The 19,129-nt window shown below is 34.1% G+C and overlaps 1 protein-coding gene across 1 annotated transcript in view; it reads left to right on the forward strand.

Annotated features, from left to right (window-relative positions):
- The window catches only part of CSMD1 (CUB and Sushi multiple domains 1), a 626,201-nt gene that overhangs the window by 14,387 nt on the left and 592,685 nt on the right, over positions 1-19,129 (forward strand). Inside the window, exon 5 of the mRNA XM_085309436.1 lies at positions 8,678-8,885. Coding sequence (XP_085165562.1) covers positions 8,678-8,885 — 208 coding nt within the window. The remainder of the gene's footprint in view (positions 1-8,677; positions 8,886-19,129) is intronic.

Below are 19,129 nucleotides of genomic sequence, written 5' to 3' on the forward strand. Positions count from 1 at the left end.
GACTGATAATTTCTTCATTTGTACTTGTATGTATTTAACCTGTTGATAAAAACTCAGTTTCGGTCCCAAAACCCTGTGGAATTGCATGAAATCCAAAGACTTCTGTGTACCTTCTGTGAAGAAATGAAATAATAACACTAAGTTGCTTATAAGTTAGATTTATGTGAGATGAGACATTACATTAGTGGATTTTTACAGTTCATGCTGGATGTTAATATGATTATGGATTTTAAAGATTCCTTATTTTGTTTCATTTTATCACTCTGAAATGTATACCATAGGGATGCCTTTTTTATTTACTATTTCTTCAAACCAGAAATGTTACCCCCATTGTTTCTTCAAGAACCTTGGTATTTTCCATGAAAGTACCTTTTGTTATTGTTTTGCTTCCAGATGACATTCTTCTTTCTAGTCAGCATTTTTCTAAATTCATGGCATCCAAGCAAGATAACATAGTAAACAAAGCTACATATGATTTATATATTAAAAAGTCATAATATCCTTATTCTGCACAATATTTTTCGCTAGTTTTCCTGATGCTTGCAAGTGACTATTTTCTACAATTTTATTGCTTAACATTTTCAGAAATGTTAGAAAGTTGGTGTCAAGTAATTTTTACATTGTCTAACTGTACAAATGCAACTTCTAGGAGAGAATTTTCTAGTGAGTTACTGAGCCTCGAGGAAGATGTAGGCACCATTGRGTCCTATATCAGTAAAATTTTCTTCGGATGCTGCTTGGTTTCAGATGTCTTCTCTTTAAAGCATAGTCCGATGGAGGAACAGAAATGTGCTGCAGATTCTTTGATGACTTACGATGAATTCTAATGGCAAGGCTAAGGTGTAGCCAATGTCACTTTTAAAAACTTTACAGATTTTGAGTGTTAAGAAGACATTTGTTTTATGTTGTTTTCTATTTTCTTTCAGTAAACTATAATTTGAGGGCTAATTTTTTTTGAAAATATGGCGATGAAAAAAATTGTAGACAACTTTTTTAACAGCAACTTTGAGATCAAAAGGATAGAAAACATCAAAAAAAAGAAAGCTCAAAGACAAATTCTGAAAAGGTGAAATAATAACTAAAAAATTACTCCTGTTTTCCCATATAGTAAGGTCAGCAATGGACATTTCTCCTTCTATTGCAACTCAGCCCAGAAGGTTACAATGAGTTTCTGAAAAAAATAGGGAGATATTGTTAGTATACAAAAGCTGACAGAGTGAATCGTGTCTCACCTAAATCTACTTCTCTTCTGATTTTTGTCTTGTGACGAAATAAGGCCTTTGCTTCCATCTTGCTGCAGTAATAATGTCACCTAGAGCATTAGCCTTCTTTCATCTTCAAGTTGAAATCCTATGCAGTGTAAGTCTGAAACATTTTGAATAGTAATTTCATTCTCTACAGTAACTCTACTAATAGCTGATTTATGATATGTGACTACTTCTAAAAGGAACCTTATATAATTAGGTTCTCAATTCTCAGTAATTTTGAGAATCCCTGGTTGATTATAGTTGCATGAGTCTAGATTTTTATGAAGCTAGCATTAGGAATACAAATTGGGTTAGTGATATTACAGTTGTAAGCCTTTTCTCACACTGAAAATAGCTGTGAGGAAAAGAACATGTAATATGCTATGGCTAAAAAGAGTCAATTTTTGGAGGGAAAATAAGAAGATAAATACATAAAAGACAAATCAGTAGAGAAGATCACATGTCAGAAAGGCCCCAAAGGATCAAATAATAATTAATCGTGTTTCTGGGTTATTAAAGATTATTGAAGAAATACTATTGGGAAGAATATATAATCAAAAAGTATTCTTAGAATAGATGAAGGGAGAAATGAAGAACAGTTTATAGATCAGAATGACTCRTTATAGAGTTAGATAAACTGAATATAGGGATTTAGAGCTAACATTTTTGAATGTCTAGCAAACAGAAATGGAAGTTTTTGGTGCTATCCATACTTTTTAAGGTAACAAATAATTCTCTGATATCATTGTAGTTTCTACTCTGAGGCTGAGACAAATACAATTTTACARGTTTAAGGAGGAGAAAAAGGATGTTCAGATCCCATCATTCACCTATATTTATAAACATTTATAAAATACATGGTTGTGTATTTTATATATGCTATGATTATGACCCTAAGGATGGCTATGAAGATCAAGTTGTACAGTCCCTTCGCTTGTGGTTTTAGTATCTTCCCCTTTCAATGTCTTTTTTCCTACTTTCTGATAGTCCGTGGACTACTCTTAGAACAGGAGAAAGGTAGGAATGTTTATTCCAAGTCTGGTCTGAGCTGAAGACACACTTGAACGTGYACTCCCAGATCAGAATCCACAACCATGTCCAGTAAGGCAGTCTGATAGTTTTCCACCCGTTTTTTTTACCATACATTTTATCCCTGAATCAATTAGTGTCCAGTTACAAGCTCAACAAAAGTTAGTGTCTTTCAACAAAGCTTTTATTCTCCCTTCCCCAAACTGTTTCCTGACAAAAGAAGGAAAGGAAAAGAAAATTCTCGATCTCCTTAATTAAGTATGTTGCATTTCATGATAAAGTGAAAATGTTTTCCAGGATCTAAGTTTTAGAGTAAAATTCCAAATTCTTGATTAGTAATTTTGTTCATTTTCAGAATAATCTGTATTGGTGAAATATTTAAGCTAAGACCAAAGTAACCAGAATAAAAACAGTTGTGACTGATTAAATCAGAAGTCAGAGAAGTGTGTCACTGAAAGCAAATCGGCTATACTGGATAATTTCTTACAGAGYAATGTAGGACTGACCAGATGACACCAAAGGGAGATAAGGGCACAGCTACCAGTATTCTTTCATATGTAYGTGCAGATATGTGTATATGTTTACATACATATATATATGAGTGTGTGTGTGTGTAGTCTTTTGTGCTAATGTGAATCAGTAGTTAGAAAGGACCAGGGAAAAACGTGAATGGGGCCAGGTCTAAAGCGCTAGCTGAAATTGCAGTGAGATGCCTGGAAAACAAGAATAAAGAGTGAAAAATTAGATGAACGCTGTAATGAAGACATAATGGAAGCACTCAGAATAATATAATCAAGTCAAAGCACAGCAAAGAGGACTTCAGTCTGACCATTATGAGCACGAGCAAAGTTAGCATCCAAGAAAGATACCATGATTTGATAAAAAATAAATAAATAAAAAAAAAACTCAAATAAACAATCAAAAAATGTATGACTGCCTGCATACTTTTTGGAATAACTGGATTAACTTTCCTAAATGTTAAAGAAATACCTGTAAAACCTAGGAAACTCATTATTTGACCTTAAAGAATTTATTCTTTTCCCTTTTTGCTTAGAAATTAGGGTTTTACTATTAATTTGGCTGTTACTTTAAGGAATCATTATCAGCATTAAAATAAAACCATATTCTGAAGTGAATAATTATCAGATCATTGGAAAACAGCTAAGGATACTTRATTGGAAAAGAAGAAAGACTCTTTGCAAGATATCCAGAAGATATTCAGAATATCTTTTATTTCTATGGCAGACAAGAGATTGTTGATTAATGTTCAGRTTTCTTAATCTAGCTATCCTGTCTTAAATCTTAAATTTTTACAAGGAAAAAGTGGCAGAACTGAGGTTTTGATTCTGTTTGTTCAAGCACATGCTATCAATTAATAACAGAACTTTTCTGTCAAGTTAGCAAAAAGCTTGCCCAAGACTAAAGTAAACCTGGAAAAAAACTTGTAACTTTAGTTATTGGATCAGATTTCTTTCCCAGAGTGGATGGAGGAGGGGGAGAGATCCCTGCTGCACAACAGAGTGATGCAAGGAGGAATTATAAAAGTCTACTAAATTATGCACTGCATTTGCAAAGAAAAAGTGAACTTTTTCGCAGGCAAGCACAGCTACCGCACTGAATCTACTGCAGTCAGAGCAGTAATTACAACAGACCCTCGCTAGCTGCTGAGCTCTGCTTACACAGAGGTCAGTAAGGTGCAAAGTTAAAATGTTCCAGACAGTGACACAGGTGCATTTATGCCCACCAGCGCTTGAATGGATTGTAACTATACCTGCATTTCTATCACATATATTCTATTAACTTGCAGTAAGAAACTTGACCTCTTAATTTATCTGGGAAAGGCCTTATTTTCCTATCACAGTAATTTCTGGAATTTTAACAAAATAAATCCCATTTTATGCAGGGATCAATCCAAATGATTTTGAAGTGTCATTTGAAAACCCTGCAGAGAGCAAGAAAATTGATTTTAGATGTACACTCTAATGAATATTTAACTTATGTGAAGTTGATCAAGACCAACAGCAATTGAGAAAGGGAGACAAACTGATTAGACCCTTTCTGTATAGTACCGTATAGTGATCTTGACAAGTTTCTGTTTATTTAAACATGGAAAAGAAGCATAGGTTTTGGCTTGTGCCTACTCAGAATAAAGGCTATGCAATTCTAAAAAATAATAAAAGATGAGCAAGTAGAGCCGAGTATTTTGATAAAGAGAGAGCTGCCAACTGGAACTAGATTAGATGAATGAGTCGTCTGACGACTGGATAGTGCTACATCTTTGTAGCACTTAGCAATGTTTTTGGTCTTTATGAATCTGGCGGCTTAGCAGCTTGACAGTTGGCACTGGCATCCTAAGGCTTATTTTTAAACTTGGCAGTGGTATACTAACACTTGTTCTCATTCTCATATTAACCATTTCTAAAATATTCAAAGCAAATATCTGTGGAAGTAATAATTTATGATTATTTTATCGATTAATTTCCTATGTTGAAATATTTCATTAAATGAGGTACAATTATGTACTTTTTTCCAAATGAACTACAGAAAAATGCCACTTAATAAAGAAATTAATAAAGAACTGTTTCAGTGATATTTTCAATAAGGCATAATAAATAATGTATGCCCGTGGTTCATTTAGAACTGTCTAAAACCACAATTTTCTTTAATTGATAGGCCTTACAAAATGTGACTTGAAATGACAATATGTCGTTTGAGGATGCTTTATAAAATGTCACTCAAGGTTTAATTGCATCTATTCTGTTGCTAGTGATAAGGCAGTAAAGAAAGACTAAAAGTGCTGTAACAAGGAAATCTTTTTTTTAGTAACTGTGAATTCTGTGTTTTAAGTCACTGCTGTTTTTTTTGTCAGTTATGTTACAACAGTAATATAGTAAAATGAATCCTAAATGATCTTTCAAATCAGAACTTTGTCATATAAGGTTAAGTAGGCAGGCCTGATCATTTGAATTCAGACTGTAAATTAATTTTAAAAGGTTAAACTGATTGACTTATTTTTTTATTTTTACTTATTATGTAGTAAACAACTTTTACTTGAATAAGTATTTTATTAGCTTTTATTTTAAAAGGAGGTTAGAATACAGGGCTTTGCACTCTGGAATGCATTTGTTTGATAAGGAGAGGAAGATCTCGTAAAAATGACTGCATGTTCAAAAGATACTTAATCAAAATATGGATGGTTTTTAAGGTACTATTTTTGTTCTTACCCTGTCCTTGGGTGTCTGCTTATCAGAGTTTGCATCTTGCATGTAGGTAGATCTTGTTACTGAAATACTACTCTTTGTCCATACCCTAAAACTGAGCTAAAACTTATCATTGAGGTTTAATCYCTTCCTTATGCAATGAAAAGTACAGCTTGTCAAAAATACCAGATTAATATTTTTGATGAGATGACTATTTCTAGTTTGAAGAAAAATGTAAGATTTTTAATTATCTGCAATGATTCTTTAGTGATTCTTTTGTATTTTACATATGCAACATGTTCAGGTATTTTATCTAAGCTACATACTTGCAGTATATATGCCTTTTTATCAAGGTGGTGCAAACCATACGTGTTTGCATGTACAGTCTGTATAACACACATATTTTCTAAATTTAGAGCACTTAATTCCTGACTACTGAGAGATCCAAATGTTTGTAGCTTTATACTTCAAGTAGTCAATTATGCTGATGTGAACAGCACTTTGTGCAGTTGCTTACAACTTCACAATAACCATGAGTGTTTAGATTAATTACTTGCATATTTTAAAATGCAATTTGCTAATCACTGTGAGTTAGAATTTTTGAAGCCTGAGGCGCTATGCRCTGTAAAATTACTCCAAGCGCAGTGATGCATTAATGTTCCCATGCAATGTTCTGGCTATATCAAAAGCACAAAACAGAGAAGGCCAYGGCCAAGAGTGAGGGTCAGTCCGAGGAGGGCAACCAGCTCCGAGGCCAGCTGGTGAAGCACAGCTTACTGCCACACAGCCCAGCCCTCCCACCCTCTGAGCACTGAGGCCACGTCCTGCCTGCCTGCACTYGTTCTTAGGCAATTTATTACCTGTTTTAGTATTCCACAGTCTGGTTACCATAGTCTGAGTGCTGTCTCTGTCCGAGGAAGCCCCCAACCCCAGGCTGCTGGAAAGGGGAAAATGTGTCAGAGGAAGGGTCATTCGGTACAGGCTCTGTTTTCCCTAAGCATCCACATCTGTCAGAGAGAAAATGCTGGCTCTCTGTCARACTGAGTTAAATGGTTTCTATGCTCTTACCTGACTGATGTTGCCTTTCCATTGCTGAGCTAACTTGGTCTCTTGCAATTGCTGTTATGAATAGATTAAATAGCAATGCCTCCCTCTGGGCAGATATCTCTAGCAGCCTGAGTTGCACAGGCTTTCACTGGTAATGCACAGTGTATAAATCTGGCCTTTTATAGGGGATTGCCAAAAATAATCAACTGTATAAGCCTTCCTTGTCAGCTGTAAAAGTCAGCACTTTAGAGCTCAAACCTTATTCCAGGGCTCTGCAACATAAACAGCGAGCGGCATCTTAATCACCACTAGCATGTTACTTGATGTCAATGTAAACACAGTGGGAGATGGTGTCATTGCGAATGTTGTCATAACAGAATTTAACAACAAGCAGCTGGCGCCAAAGAGTTACGGCTGACTTGGTAATTCTGTGCGTTTTGCTGGCTACCCGGGATGGGAAAAKCCTGCTTGCTGTCTTCCGAGAGCACAGGTAGAACCTGTATAACTTAAAAATCATATTCATGCATTTGGTTCCTTTAAAAAAAAAACAAATTAATAAACATAAAAAGCCTGCAATAAATAAAATATGATAAAATATGAACAAGCAGAAAGCCTAAAAAAAAACAAGTCGGAATAATCAATTTTTGTTTTTTTAATGGTTCTAACTCTGATACTGATGATGACTGCAGTGGAAATCAATATCTCACTATTAGTTTCTGTATTGAAGTATTGGCACAGGATGTATTAATCTTCTTTTCTTTGTCTTTCTTAGATGATGATCTGATGTGAATGCTTGAAACATACAGTTATGGGAAAAAAAGGAAAAAATTGTTCTAGATATCGGAAAAAAATCGTGACTCTCTTTTCTCATTTATTATGGGTTTACAGCAATTTTACAGTCATTGCAATGTTTGCATATCAGCTTGAATCCTYAGTTTTATCCATGAGTTCTTTAAATTTCAATTCCTTTCCCTTTTCATCCCTCATAGGCACAACGGCTCTTTCAATATGCACTGTATCAAAAGCCAAGAAATAAGGGAGGAATCGCACAAATGGCCTGACTGAACAACAAAACGTTCTCCTTTAGGAGTGCAGATCCATTTCAAAAAAAAAAAAAAAAAAATGTATCTTTCATTTAAAAAAGAAGATTTCAGTTATCAGGGCCCATAGAGTAAGATACAAAATTTAATGAAAAGAACTGCCCTCTTCTGAGAAACTCCAGCAAGTCATGAAACTCTAGATATCCTTGCCTGCCATAGACTTTATACATTCCTTCATGCCAAAAAATTACTTTTAGGTACTACTAATGCATATATAAAAAAGTGGTTGTAAGGATTAGTACCTGTTGGATYGTCTTCAGCAACTTTCTCTTCTTTTTCAATACTTAAAGAAATCTTTCTGCCTCTCTCCAGTCCTCCTTTCATTTTAGTCTCTTATTAGCTGTTTATTCTCTTTCAAAAGTCTCCCTTTTTAATGTCTAAACACAGTATTCCTCTTCTTTTGATGCAAATAAATCCTTTCTCCTTCAAATATTGCTTTAAAATTCACTTTCACTGACAACTTTGATTTTCTGCTCCTACTTTATCTGTTGTCTTAATTAGTTATTCAGTTAGTATCCTAATTAGACTGTACGTTCCTTGTGTCAGGCACCTTGTCAAGCTATTTGTTCTTAAATCTCCACATGCCCCTATACTGTGTAAATAATACCTAAAGAGAATAGCAGTAATTAAAGATAATAAAATGGGTAAAAATTGAAACACTTCTCTTATGACCTTTCACTTATGCAGAAATATTTTTAATTGCTATTGATATAGCTTTCATAGTTGCATTACAACATACTGAAAGTAATTTTATGAGTTTTTAAWTTTTCATGCCAATGAGTTACATATATATTTTTTCTAATTATATCTGTTTTAATACCCCATGTTATTATTAGTCAAAACATCTTTAAAGCKTTCAGTGAAATCTTAGGGGGCAAGGAAGAATACAAAAAGGTCTTTGGTCACAGATTAGACAACATTCCAGACTTAACAGTAAATTCATGCATACTGTGTGCATATCAGAGAAGCGTTTGGTCTGCTGTGCCAGGAACAAGGATGATGATTTGCTTATTTAAAATGCAGCTCCACTAATAACAGACACTCTCTTCATCAGCTGAAGGAGCTTGTGGAGGGACACTACGCGGGACAAGTGGAACTATTTCAAGTCCACATTTCCCTTCAGAGTATGAAAATAATGCTGATTGCACCTGGACCATATTGGCTGAACCAGGAGATACCATTGCTTTGGTCTTTACTGAYTTCCAGTTAGAAGAAGGATATGACTTCTTAGAGATCAGTGGAACAGAAGCACCATCCATATGGTAAGTCAGAGGTCTTGCAAAGATCTCAGTTTCTGTTTTTTCTTGTTTGCTGGTGAGTCTTTTGACAAAGTATTTAATGATAGCTATTTTTTCTACATGTTAGTAATGATTGCTTTATTATGCATTTTCCTTTGGTGCCTTTCACCCTCCAGAACTAAAAGCAGTGTAGCAGTCTGCTTCCTTCTGACTCTTCATCCTTCCTCTTTTTTGTCCATCTCCAAGTGTTATACGGGTATAACCCATATGGGTTATATCTTAGCTGTGAGCATTTATTGACGTTATATGCAGAACTGTTTGAACTTGGTATGGGATAGTTTTCAGATGTTGTATGTTGAACAGCTATCATACTCCTGTAATGAATGTAAAGAGTAAAATTCAGCCCAATAGAAAGTCAGAAATAGAGAGAGAGCAAACACATTTCATTTTATGCTAAGCAGGCTGTAATTCAGTCCTGTGTCATGTGCTGATATGTGTATGTTGGCTGATGTCAACACTGTTTGCTAAACAATATTAAGCCTTATTCATTATAATATTGAATCTAGATTCTCTGCACTGAGTAAAAGAAGAAAGCTTTGTCTATGGGAATAAATTTAATTGCTGAAAAGTTTGTATTAGGATTTCTCTGCAATCTATATATTCATCTTTTTCTTAAATATCTGAGAAGACTATCTTGTGCTTAATGTGTGTGCCTTTACACGATAAATGTAGCCTAGAAAAAAAATACAGATCTGCTGCTCACAGGTGACTGATRGATATTATCTTCAGAATATCCTTTCTGGATTTCTGATCCAATCTCACTATTATATTAATGTTATGATTGACTAGGTAATTCATAATATTAATGACTGTGAAGTTCTAGGTAGCATCTGAATGTGCAGAAACTCTGCTTGGTAAATAAKTAAAAACTTTGTTTCAAAGAGACTCCTGGATCTACTTCACAAGATTCTCCTCTATATTTCCAAAATACCAGAAGTTATTTAACAACAGCTATTGAAGCAGCTCAGGATTAAATTAAGTGCTCATGTCTGTCTGCTGTCTGAAGTACRATATCATCTCTTTCTCTCATGCACAGACATGACAATAATCATGARTTCCAATTTTTTGTTATTTTGGTTTCTAAGGACAAAAGTTTGGAATCTTGAAGGTGAAGAACTAAAGGAATCTTGCTGCAGAACACAAAAATTTGTCCATTTAATTTTGACTGCAAGTGTCCAATGGATATCTAACAATACATGTGCAACTTTATTGTTAGAAATTCAGCTGTTACTGAATTTGAGCATATAATGCAGGGATAACTTTACTTTTTTGGACAATCAGATATACATATCCATTCTCTAGAAAGTTTRTCATAATAGATGACGTAGAAAGTATGAGCAGATAAAAATGTGCTCTGCATTGACCCCATATGGTATTGGCCAGTGTTACTATAGGAAATCAGATACGATAAAAATCTTCTTTATCCTAGAATTCAGTCTGAACATTTTTCTTTTTTCCCCTGATATTTTTGTTTGGATTGGAGGTTTTTACTTATAATGCTTATAATGCTAACCCTGATTAATRAACCCTAAATGTTTATTGTATGTTTCAAGAATCATTACTAAAAGTTTGAAAAAGCAATGAGAAGTTCTATAAGAAACATTGAAAGGGTTATTGGATAATTTGGAGTGAAGCTGCACATTCAGTTATATTAAGCAAGAACGGTTACCATAGCTACATTAGAGACAGGCTAAATGTAGTRCATGATGTAATCTACTAAAATCAGCTGTGGGATTAAATGTGAATTTGTTCCGTATTAAAAATTAATGGTCTATAGGTGTAGCATTTTAAAATGTGATTTTTTTTTCAACTGCTGTCTTTTATTGTTTCTGGTATCATGTCAACAGCTTCATATAGTAATTCTGTTTTAGACAACACATACTCTGTTAGCATGGTCCRGTAATTATGATTGTTCTTTCAGTTAAATGAGGATTTGCTGTAGAACTAGCCAAACATTTTCCTAGTTAAGAACATAGAAAGACAGATACACGAGCATACAAAAGCTAGAAAAAGAGTAAGCATAAAGAAAATAATTTCAGACTGACGATTCATTCTTTAGTGCTTTTATTATATAGCACAATGGTTCTGGATTATCCTCTGCAGACATATCTGGTTATAACAAGGTTATAAGCAGTTCTAAAATGATTACAGTGAAAACTAGGTGGACATTTTATAAACAAATAAAGTTATGGAAATGCCAGAAAAAAAGAAACTTTATATGACGAGGAAAAATAATCTGATATATATATATATCAATATTATATGTTTCTAAACCTTCTTTAAGATGCTCAGTTAATTTCCAGGTTATATGRCTGGCTAATAATCTGCTTTCCAATGCATTGAAAGGATCAAAGAAATTTCTTTACCTTTCCTTACTTTTAAAAGATTATTTGAAAATCTTTTATAAAGTCCATCCTAATATTATTCATTTATAAAATGTTAAAGTGGTAACATCTCACTATTCATTTTATGTCCATGATACAATTTTAGTGTCCAAAGCTATATAAGGCCTTTTCTCAGTAAAGACCAGTAATATAGCTCTGGATCTTGAATGGATGTGCATACCTTAGATGCACACATTTTTATTCCTGTTTTGAAACAATATGACTGTCAACACGTTTAAAAAGATGAACACTAGTGTCTACAGAATGAAAGCAAAGCAGGTAGAACAGAATTTTTAATCTTAGGAAGGAAGTAAGAGTATTAATTACAATGTAGATAAAATGACCATTTTTATGTATTTGAATCACTTGCTTAATTTGCTATTATATTAAGGCATCTAAGATTTTAAACATCTTTATCCTGAGAGTAGGTGAGCTTTGGCAATGCCAAAAATAGTACTTCTGGGAGCATATCAAAAAGAGTGCCTCTTTGCTATGTCTTGAATCCATCTAAAAGTCCAGCAAATGGCTGAATTTTTAAAGAATCTGAATGGTTCCTCTGTTGTTAATTATTAAAATTGAATAAAAGTACTTATATAATTCCAAACATATCTCTTTCGATTTCAGCTAAAGTTTATGATACTTACAATTACATAAAGGTTGGATSTAAAGAGAGTTTTAAGAAGTATCAAATAGCGCATGCTGAATAAACACGTTTTTAAATAAAAATCTGGACTTTATCGCTTGGGGAAAGCATTCCACTGGAAATTCCACTGGAATACTCTTTCATCTTAATGAGTCTTCCCAAAGACAACACTGTTCTGTGCCAGAACATGAAACAGAGTTTTGATTTGTTTTGTTTTTTAATTTGGATGGAGTAATCTAGTTCATTATTTTCAAGTGAGGCAAAGCTGGGCAATTCATAAGGCTGTAGTTAGGTCACATGTATGCTTGCTCATGCAAACATTTGGATTTGACCTAGTTTTTGCAAGATTAAAATTCATTTGACAGAAAAATCTCCAAGCGTATTAAAGTATGTGTGGAAGGTGATTATGATGCTAAGAATAATCCTGCAATTATTAGTTTTGAACTAAGTTCTTTAAACTGAGCACACTTTGTTCTAAAATTTAATTTACTTTTATCCTACTTTATCTTACAATTCTAGTGTTATCTGACTCTGCTTCCATTTGGACTTAAATTATTATCCTTCAAATTTTTGTCATGCAAATATAAGAAAATAAACTACATTTTGGACTTCAGTTTAGTCTAAATTTATTTCCTAATATCATTTAAAAATACCTTTAGGATTACTCTGACTTCCTTTATAAATCATCTCAATATAGTAGTGAACACCTTTCAAAATGCATGTGAATGAGTGTGATGTAGAAGCAGCAACAGCAAATTGCTTTTCCTCGGCAAATGATTTGACGTAGGAAGCTGGAGCCATATGAATCTCTCTTCTTGCTTCTGTGCTAATGAATAATTTCTTGCAACAATTGGGTCACAATACTAATTTGTGTTTTTTAGATAAATGTGTTAATACAAGCTCTTAGGTACAATTCAGGCCTGTAGTATTCAAATCTGTATATTTGCTGTATTGTTTATAGAGAGCTGTCTTAATCTTGCAACCTTGTTGTGAGAGGTCTATATAAAGACAGTACATGAGACTATTGGGTGCTGTAAATCACTTTTTTAATATGCACCAACATTAGTAGGCCTATGCATATGAGCTGAGTATTTATCCCAGAAGTATATGAGAATATAGCTAAAGATCACCATCTGTTGGTTTATTGTGAAAAGTCTCATTGCTTATCAAGGTATGTTCAATAAAGTTGTTGTTATATACCAGAAAAAGCTTTTGGATATGCTATTATCAATACAGGGTTCTGTATTTTTTATCCTTTTCCATGAAAAAAGAAAAAATGTGCTGTGATACAAGGAGAGAAAGGCGATTAGACTTTTTACAGGCAATTAGAATTAGAATTACAAGGAGAGAAAAGCAATTAGAATTTTACATTTGAGAACCCTTATTGGATTTTATTCATTCGTTTGTTTGGGTTCTTTTTTAGCCTGTTTAGAGAATTTTTGTCATTGGTGAAACTCTTGCTGACCTCATGTTATGGTTTTGGGGAGCTGTAGAGGGTTGTCCTGCTACCTACTGGCTTTCAGAAGCTCTTCCTACCTTTCTGAAGGTTTTATTTGGATTTCCTGTTTTACACGTTTTGATTGGGAAACTAGATTCAGTAAGTATAGATATCTGTGCTTGATAACTTGCCTGTCTGACCTTTCTGCCTGCACATTTTGCTAGAAAAAGCAGAAAAAATAATAATCTCTGTGTGAGTATCTCTGTATGTGTACRTTTGTGTCACTTTTGAATAGAGATAGCTAGCACAGTGATCTGTCCTACTCTAATTCCAAGGATGAATACTCCATTAGTGGAACAGGGTTATAAATCACTCTGTTATTCTACTCAGAGTACAAATATGAGTTGTATTGCAGTTAACAACTTTTATTGTCATATGATAGTAAAGGAAGTTGCAAAGTTACTGTTAAATTCTTTCTGATAGCTTCCATTTTGCAAAGTTCCCAGTTTCTTTATAAAAAGTGCATAGCCTATTGCATTTGAAAATCAACGTTAATGCTGCTTTGCACTTGAACATAAGTGCTTTGCATTTGAAATGTTAGAAAACATTTTCAAGCACATGTAGCAATGCTAATAATGCTTTTATAACCAACTTCACACTGACTTCATGAAGATTTTAACTAACTTTGCATAGAACATTTCTAAAAACCAAARGTTTCATTGGTGGTGTATAGATACTTTCAAGATAAGCAAGGAAGATACTGTGTGTGTCTGTATGAGGAGCATTAGAAGATTGAAAAATAGAGTGTTTCTGACAGAATGCTAGATATTTGCATTTAGTAGTATGTTCATTTACCTAATTAGGACTATATTTATATTTGGTGAAATATAAAGATATGCCCTTACTGACTGATTTCTTCCATGTCCCTTGAAGACTCTATAGACAACTTATCTCCAGCATCTAAATCCTGTCAGTTGCTGCCTTTGCTGCTGCTTCACTTCCCACAGTTTCTTCCAGTCATTTTGTGTTGGCAACACCAGTGCTTTCCCTGCTGCCTTTTCTTCTCCTCCTTCTAACATTTTCTGTTTCTACATCCTCCTCCAGCTTTTGCTACCATGTTCAAATGAGAATTGAAACTTTCTAGTTGAACTTCTTGTCCTTTTCCCTTGGGCTTTGCTAGATTAAGGTATGAAATTCATACTTTCTCTTCCCAACCATTTACTCAGTCGCTGTAATGAATTCCGAAYCTTGTCAGCAATCTGTCAGCCGCTGTGCTAGTTCCTCCCTAATGCCAGTATCCAAACTGCAAAAATATTCCCCTCTAAAAACACAAAAAATGGTCTGTAACAATATTTGCAAACAATGTACTGAACTTCACTGCCTCTGGAGATCTGTAATCTTGGACTGAATATCTTGTCTCATTGATCTCAGAATTGTTAAACACAGTCCCAGAAAGGATTATCCACTTGCAGATTATGGCATTTGGAAGGAAAATAGCAGCAATTTTGCATAGAATGAAGCCGTATGCACTATGCAGGCAACTGACACATTATTAGTTTTATCTAGTCTTTTATCAAGTATGCTTTGGAAAGCAATATCAAAGTATTGCTTTCCAAAGTCTTTTAAAATTGTCTGAGTGAGAAATATCCTGTTTTAATTCAGTATCTATACACAGTTCTTTGGCATAACACTTGCTATACCCAAACAGATGCAAATAAACAGCTTCTTCATTCCTACAGTTTTCCAATAACAGGTATTAATAAGCTGATCTCATCAGTGATGTATCTTGTACTTTGCTATATTGATCAGTCATGATGTTCCAAAATGGATTTTCTGCAGGCGTTCAAACACCAGCCTGAAAAAATGAATTATCCACAGTTGTAAGTAATTTGTTAGCAGACTTGGKAAAATACAATGAACTCTGCTCTATATCTTGGTAGTCCATAGAAAGTAAAAACAAAGTAGATGAGACAGGTAGTGCATTGTCTCTTCTAAGAGTTCAATGGGAGGAAAGATAAAACCTGACTACTAATGATATTAAAGCAAAACTTCAATTACATTGAAGCATTACATACTTTCCCCCATACTGGACATTGTCCTCTTCCTTTCAGCATCACAAAGGCATCTTTAATTTTTTTTTCATTGTTTCAGAAACAGGAGAATGTGTGTGGATATTTTTTGTCTGATTTATTATTATTGTGGAAAGAGGCAAAGGAGATGAGCGTTGTTGGTCGCAATGAGGCAGCTTCGAGTTCTAATGACCAATATAACAATAGTGAAGAGAAGGACAAAAGGTACAGCTAGTGTRTTAGAAAATAAGCAGAAATGGAACTATGAGCTTGCATGTGATCAGTGCATTCCCAGAGAAGCACTGTAAGGAAGTGGGATCGTGCAGGTGGTAAGAGGTTGAGTAGGAGAGCTGGAAGCCAAGAATGAATCTAACATGGTGAAGGTTTTGTTTGGGTAGGTTGGGACCTGACAGACTTTTAGAGAGTTGGAAATAGCTTGGAAATAGCTGCATTGTAGATTTGGAGGGGCTTGGAAATATAAACTTCAAAGCAGCAATGGTGAGAATTTGGTGCTATAGGTCAGGAAAGCCTYTGCAGAGTGGTATCCCAAATGTGCTTGGGGAGTGTGCTCTAGTCAACGCAGAGTGAACAAAAATATCTTAAGCCCACAGAGACACCATGGTCACTAATGCTGTCACTTCGCTCCAGCAGGCATAGCCTCTCTCCTTTCCTCTTCCTCCCCAAAGAGGACTGTTTCGGTACATTCACCCTTCTGTGCAGGAGAGCAGAGAAGCCCTGACTACTCTCTTTTTTTCCTTATCAGTATATCCTGTGGATGATGGCAAGTGCTGAAGTCCATACCTAATTCCTCTTAGAGCTTCACCTAGAAATATAACAAAATACTTTCTCATTCTTCTGTTAGGACTACAGGTTCCTTTGACTTCTATGTTACTTTGTGTTCAAAGGTGGGGATGATGGAAATACTCTGATAAAAAAAAGAAAAAAAAGAAAAAAGGTGGTAGAGTCTTGATGCAAAGGTGAATATACTTAAGGACTAAGTAACAAATATATTTAATTTACACTAGTATCTTACATAAAATTCTTTCAAAATTCCTTCAACTTGTATTTAAAAAAAGTACATTTGAATTTTTTTTTTGGGGGGGGGGGGGGGGGGGAGAAGGGGGCGGTATTTTTAACCCTAAATAACACATACATGTTTTTAGTAGCTAAATGTACAAAAGTATGTGGAAGCTTTTGCAAAGGTGTTGATCCTAAAGTTAACAGGATGGTAAATTAACTCCATACAAGTAGTAGTGGCTATGAACTAGTATAATCTCTTGCCTGTCTGTGTTAAGTGTAAAGAAATAGCTCTTACACGGAGACCACTCAGCTGTTAACACCAGCATGTGAACAGTGTTTGAAGTGAGAAGTACAGAAGCAGCAAATTGAGGCTTAATTCACAGAACACTATTGCTTCCTTTGCACCTATTAATTTACAGCCTACTGTGCTGAAGAGGTATAAAGGCTTAATTCATCCCACATCACAAACTGACAGGAACATAAGAGTGAAAGARCTCACTTAAGGGAGTGCTGTGACTTACAATATAATTTTCCATCACATTTAAAATAACAGAAAAAGTACTAGATTTTTAAGAGTAAGTATGTGAACGAGGCTTTAAATTCATTAACCGAAAGCTTGCATTGCTTCCTACAAAATGCCATTAGCATTACTGCCTAACCCTAGGGATTCAATATTCTCCTGAAGTTTCCCTCTATCTGGGCTATTGCATTATTTTAAAGTAGGTGTATGGTTAGCCTAGTTTTCTTGCAAAATCTTTGGCAGTATTTTCAGGAAGTGTATTGTAACTATGAAGCAGCTCACGTCAGTGTATTTAGGTAATAAGTCTTTCTTAGGGGGATATTTATTAATCACGGGGGTTCTTGCTTTATACAGTATCTATCCATTACAGTCAGCCTCTTAGGAAGAACAAAATTCACAGATATTTTTGACATCTGGACTTCTAGATTAATACTTTTTCCCCTTCTTTTGCCCCATAGCCCTACCAGTAATTCCAGATTTGCTTACAGAAATCACAATAACTCTTGAAAAATGTATCTACTCTCTCATTTTTCCACAACAATTTATGGAATTGAAACTGGACTGTTGACTAACGGTAGAAGTATGCATTAACACTTAAAAAGGAAAGAGAAAGTCATGAAGAAAATGTTGYTAACAGTGTATATGTACATATAAATTTGAAGAGATATTACAAAAATGCAGAAACAATATGATGTGGTTTTTCTCAGCAAACCAATATTTGCAAAAAACTGCACTGGGTATATTAGACCAATCATGAAAATAAAAGATCAATACTTTGTGGAGATTATAACCCAAGTTCTATTTTTTTTCCTAGTATTTTGTTTAGGAATGTACCAAAAAAAAAAAAAAAAAAAATCACAGTGAGTCAAATAGTGTATTGAAGTTATATTGGCAGAAATAGTGGCCTCTTCTGTTATGATCAGTGAGAATGAAGCAATTTCTTATCAAACTTCTCTACCTAACTTCTCTTCTAATGTGCTGTGTTTTTCAATGTTAAATCGAAAATATATAAATTGTAAAGATGTACTACTTTTGTTTTATATGTCTTGTCATTTTTCTAATATGAGTTTTATAATATTAATTATGTGAAAAAATATTTGTTATGGATTTGCATAGCTGAACACACTCTTACTTTCCAGTAAATTTTACAGCAAATAAAATATCAGTGAGTAATCATTTTTYTTTTAAACAAGAATAGAATTTTAGAAAATAAGATTCAAGTGTGAATGTAAGTCTGCTTTATTTTTGACCTAGATGTATTGAAAACTTAAAATATTTGTTAGCACATTTTTGAACAAGATACACACAAATGGACATACTCATCAAAAAAACTACTATCTGAATTTCCACTGCAGGCTTTTTTGGCAGCTACTCGTTATTTGCATGGTTCTTCCACTATGACCTGTGTGGTAATCTACATTAGCTCAGAGTAAACCCATCAATGAACTAATCCTACAGTAATGTTAATAAATACTTTGGCCCCTGGTATTTCTGTGTAGTTTGCACGTAAATTGTATTGATTACTTCTTTGACTCTTAAATAATGTTAAATTGAATTTAAATTACATGTTTATTGACAGCTTTTGACAGCATTTTTAGATGTCTGTGCAGTGGGCTAGTAATTGGACTTTATTTTTTTCTGGAGAAATCTGCCCTTARAAAATGTGTGTTGTCTTATATTGCTGATGTTTTAAATAGTTAAAGCATAAAGCATAGAAACTTTAGATATGACATGTAGGCAGTAACTGAGATACCATTTATGTTCTTATTCTCAAATGAGTAAGCAAGAGGACATTCAAACGTGAAATGAATTTACTGTAAAAAAATAAAAGCAAAGTTTTGACTATTAGTTTTTGAAGGTTGTAGCAGTACACTGACTAAACATGCAACTGAGATTAACAAGTAATAGTATCCCACTTTTAGTGAAGATACCAGGGCCAGAAAAGAAATGCAAGTTTTATAGGCCAGAGAGCAAGAACTTGTATTTGGACAGCTATTATTTTTTTAGAATAAAGTACTTAGGTGTTAAAATCTATTGATCAGAAATAAAATATAATATAATATAACTTGAAGATCTGACTTATGTAATAGGATTATGTAATCATAGATTTTCACAAAATCCTCCATGGGATATA

Source organism: Rhea americana, unplaced genomic scaffold (genome assembly GCF_003343005.1).
Source record: "Rhea americana isolate MKP2758 unplaced genomic scaffold, rheAme1 scaffold_299, whole genome shotgun sequence".
Classification (NCBI taxonomy): Eukaryota; Metazoa; Chordata; class Aves; order Rheiformes; family Rheidae; genus Rhea; species Rhea americana.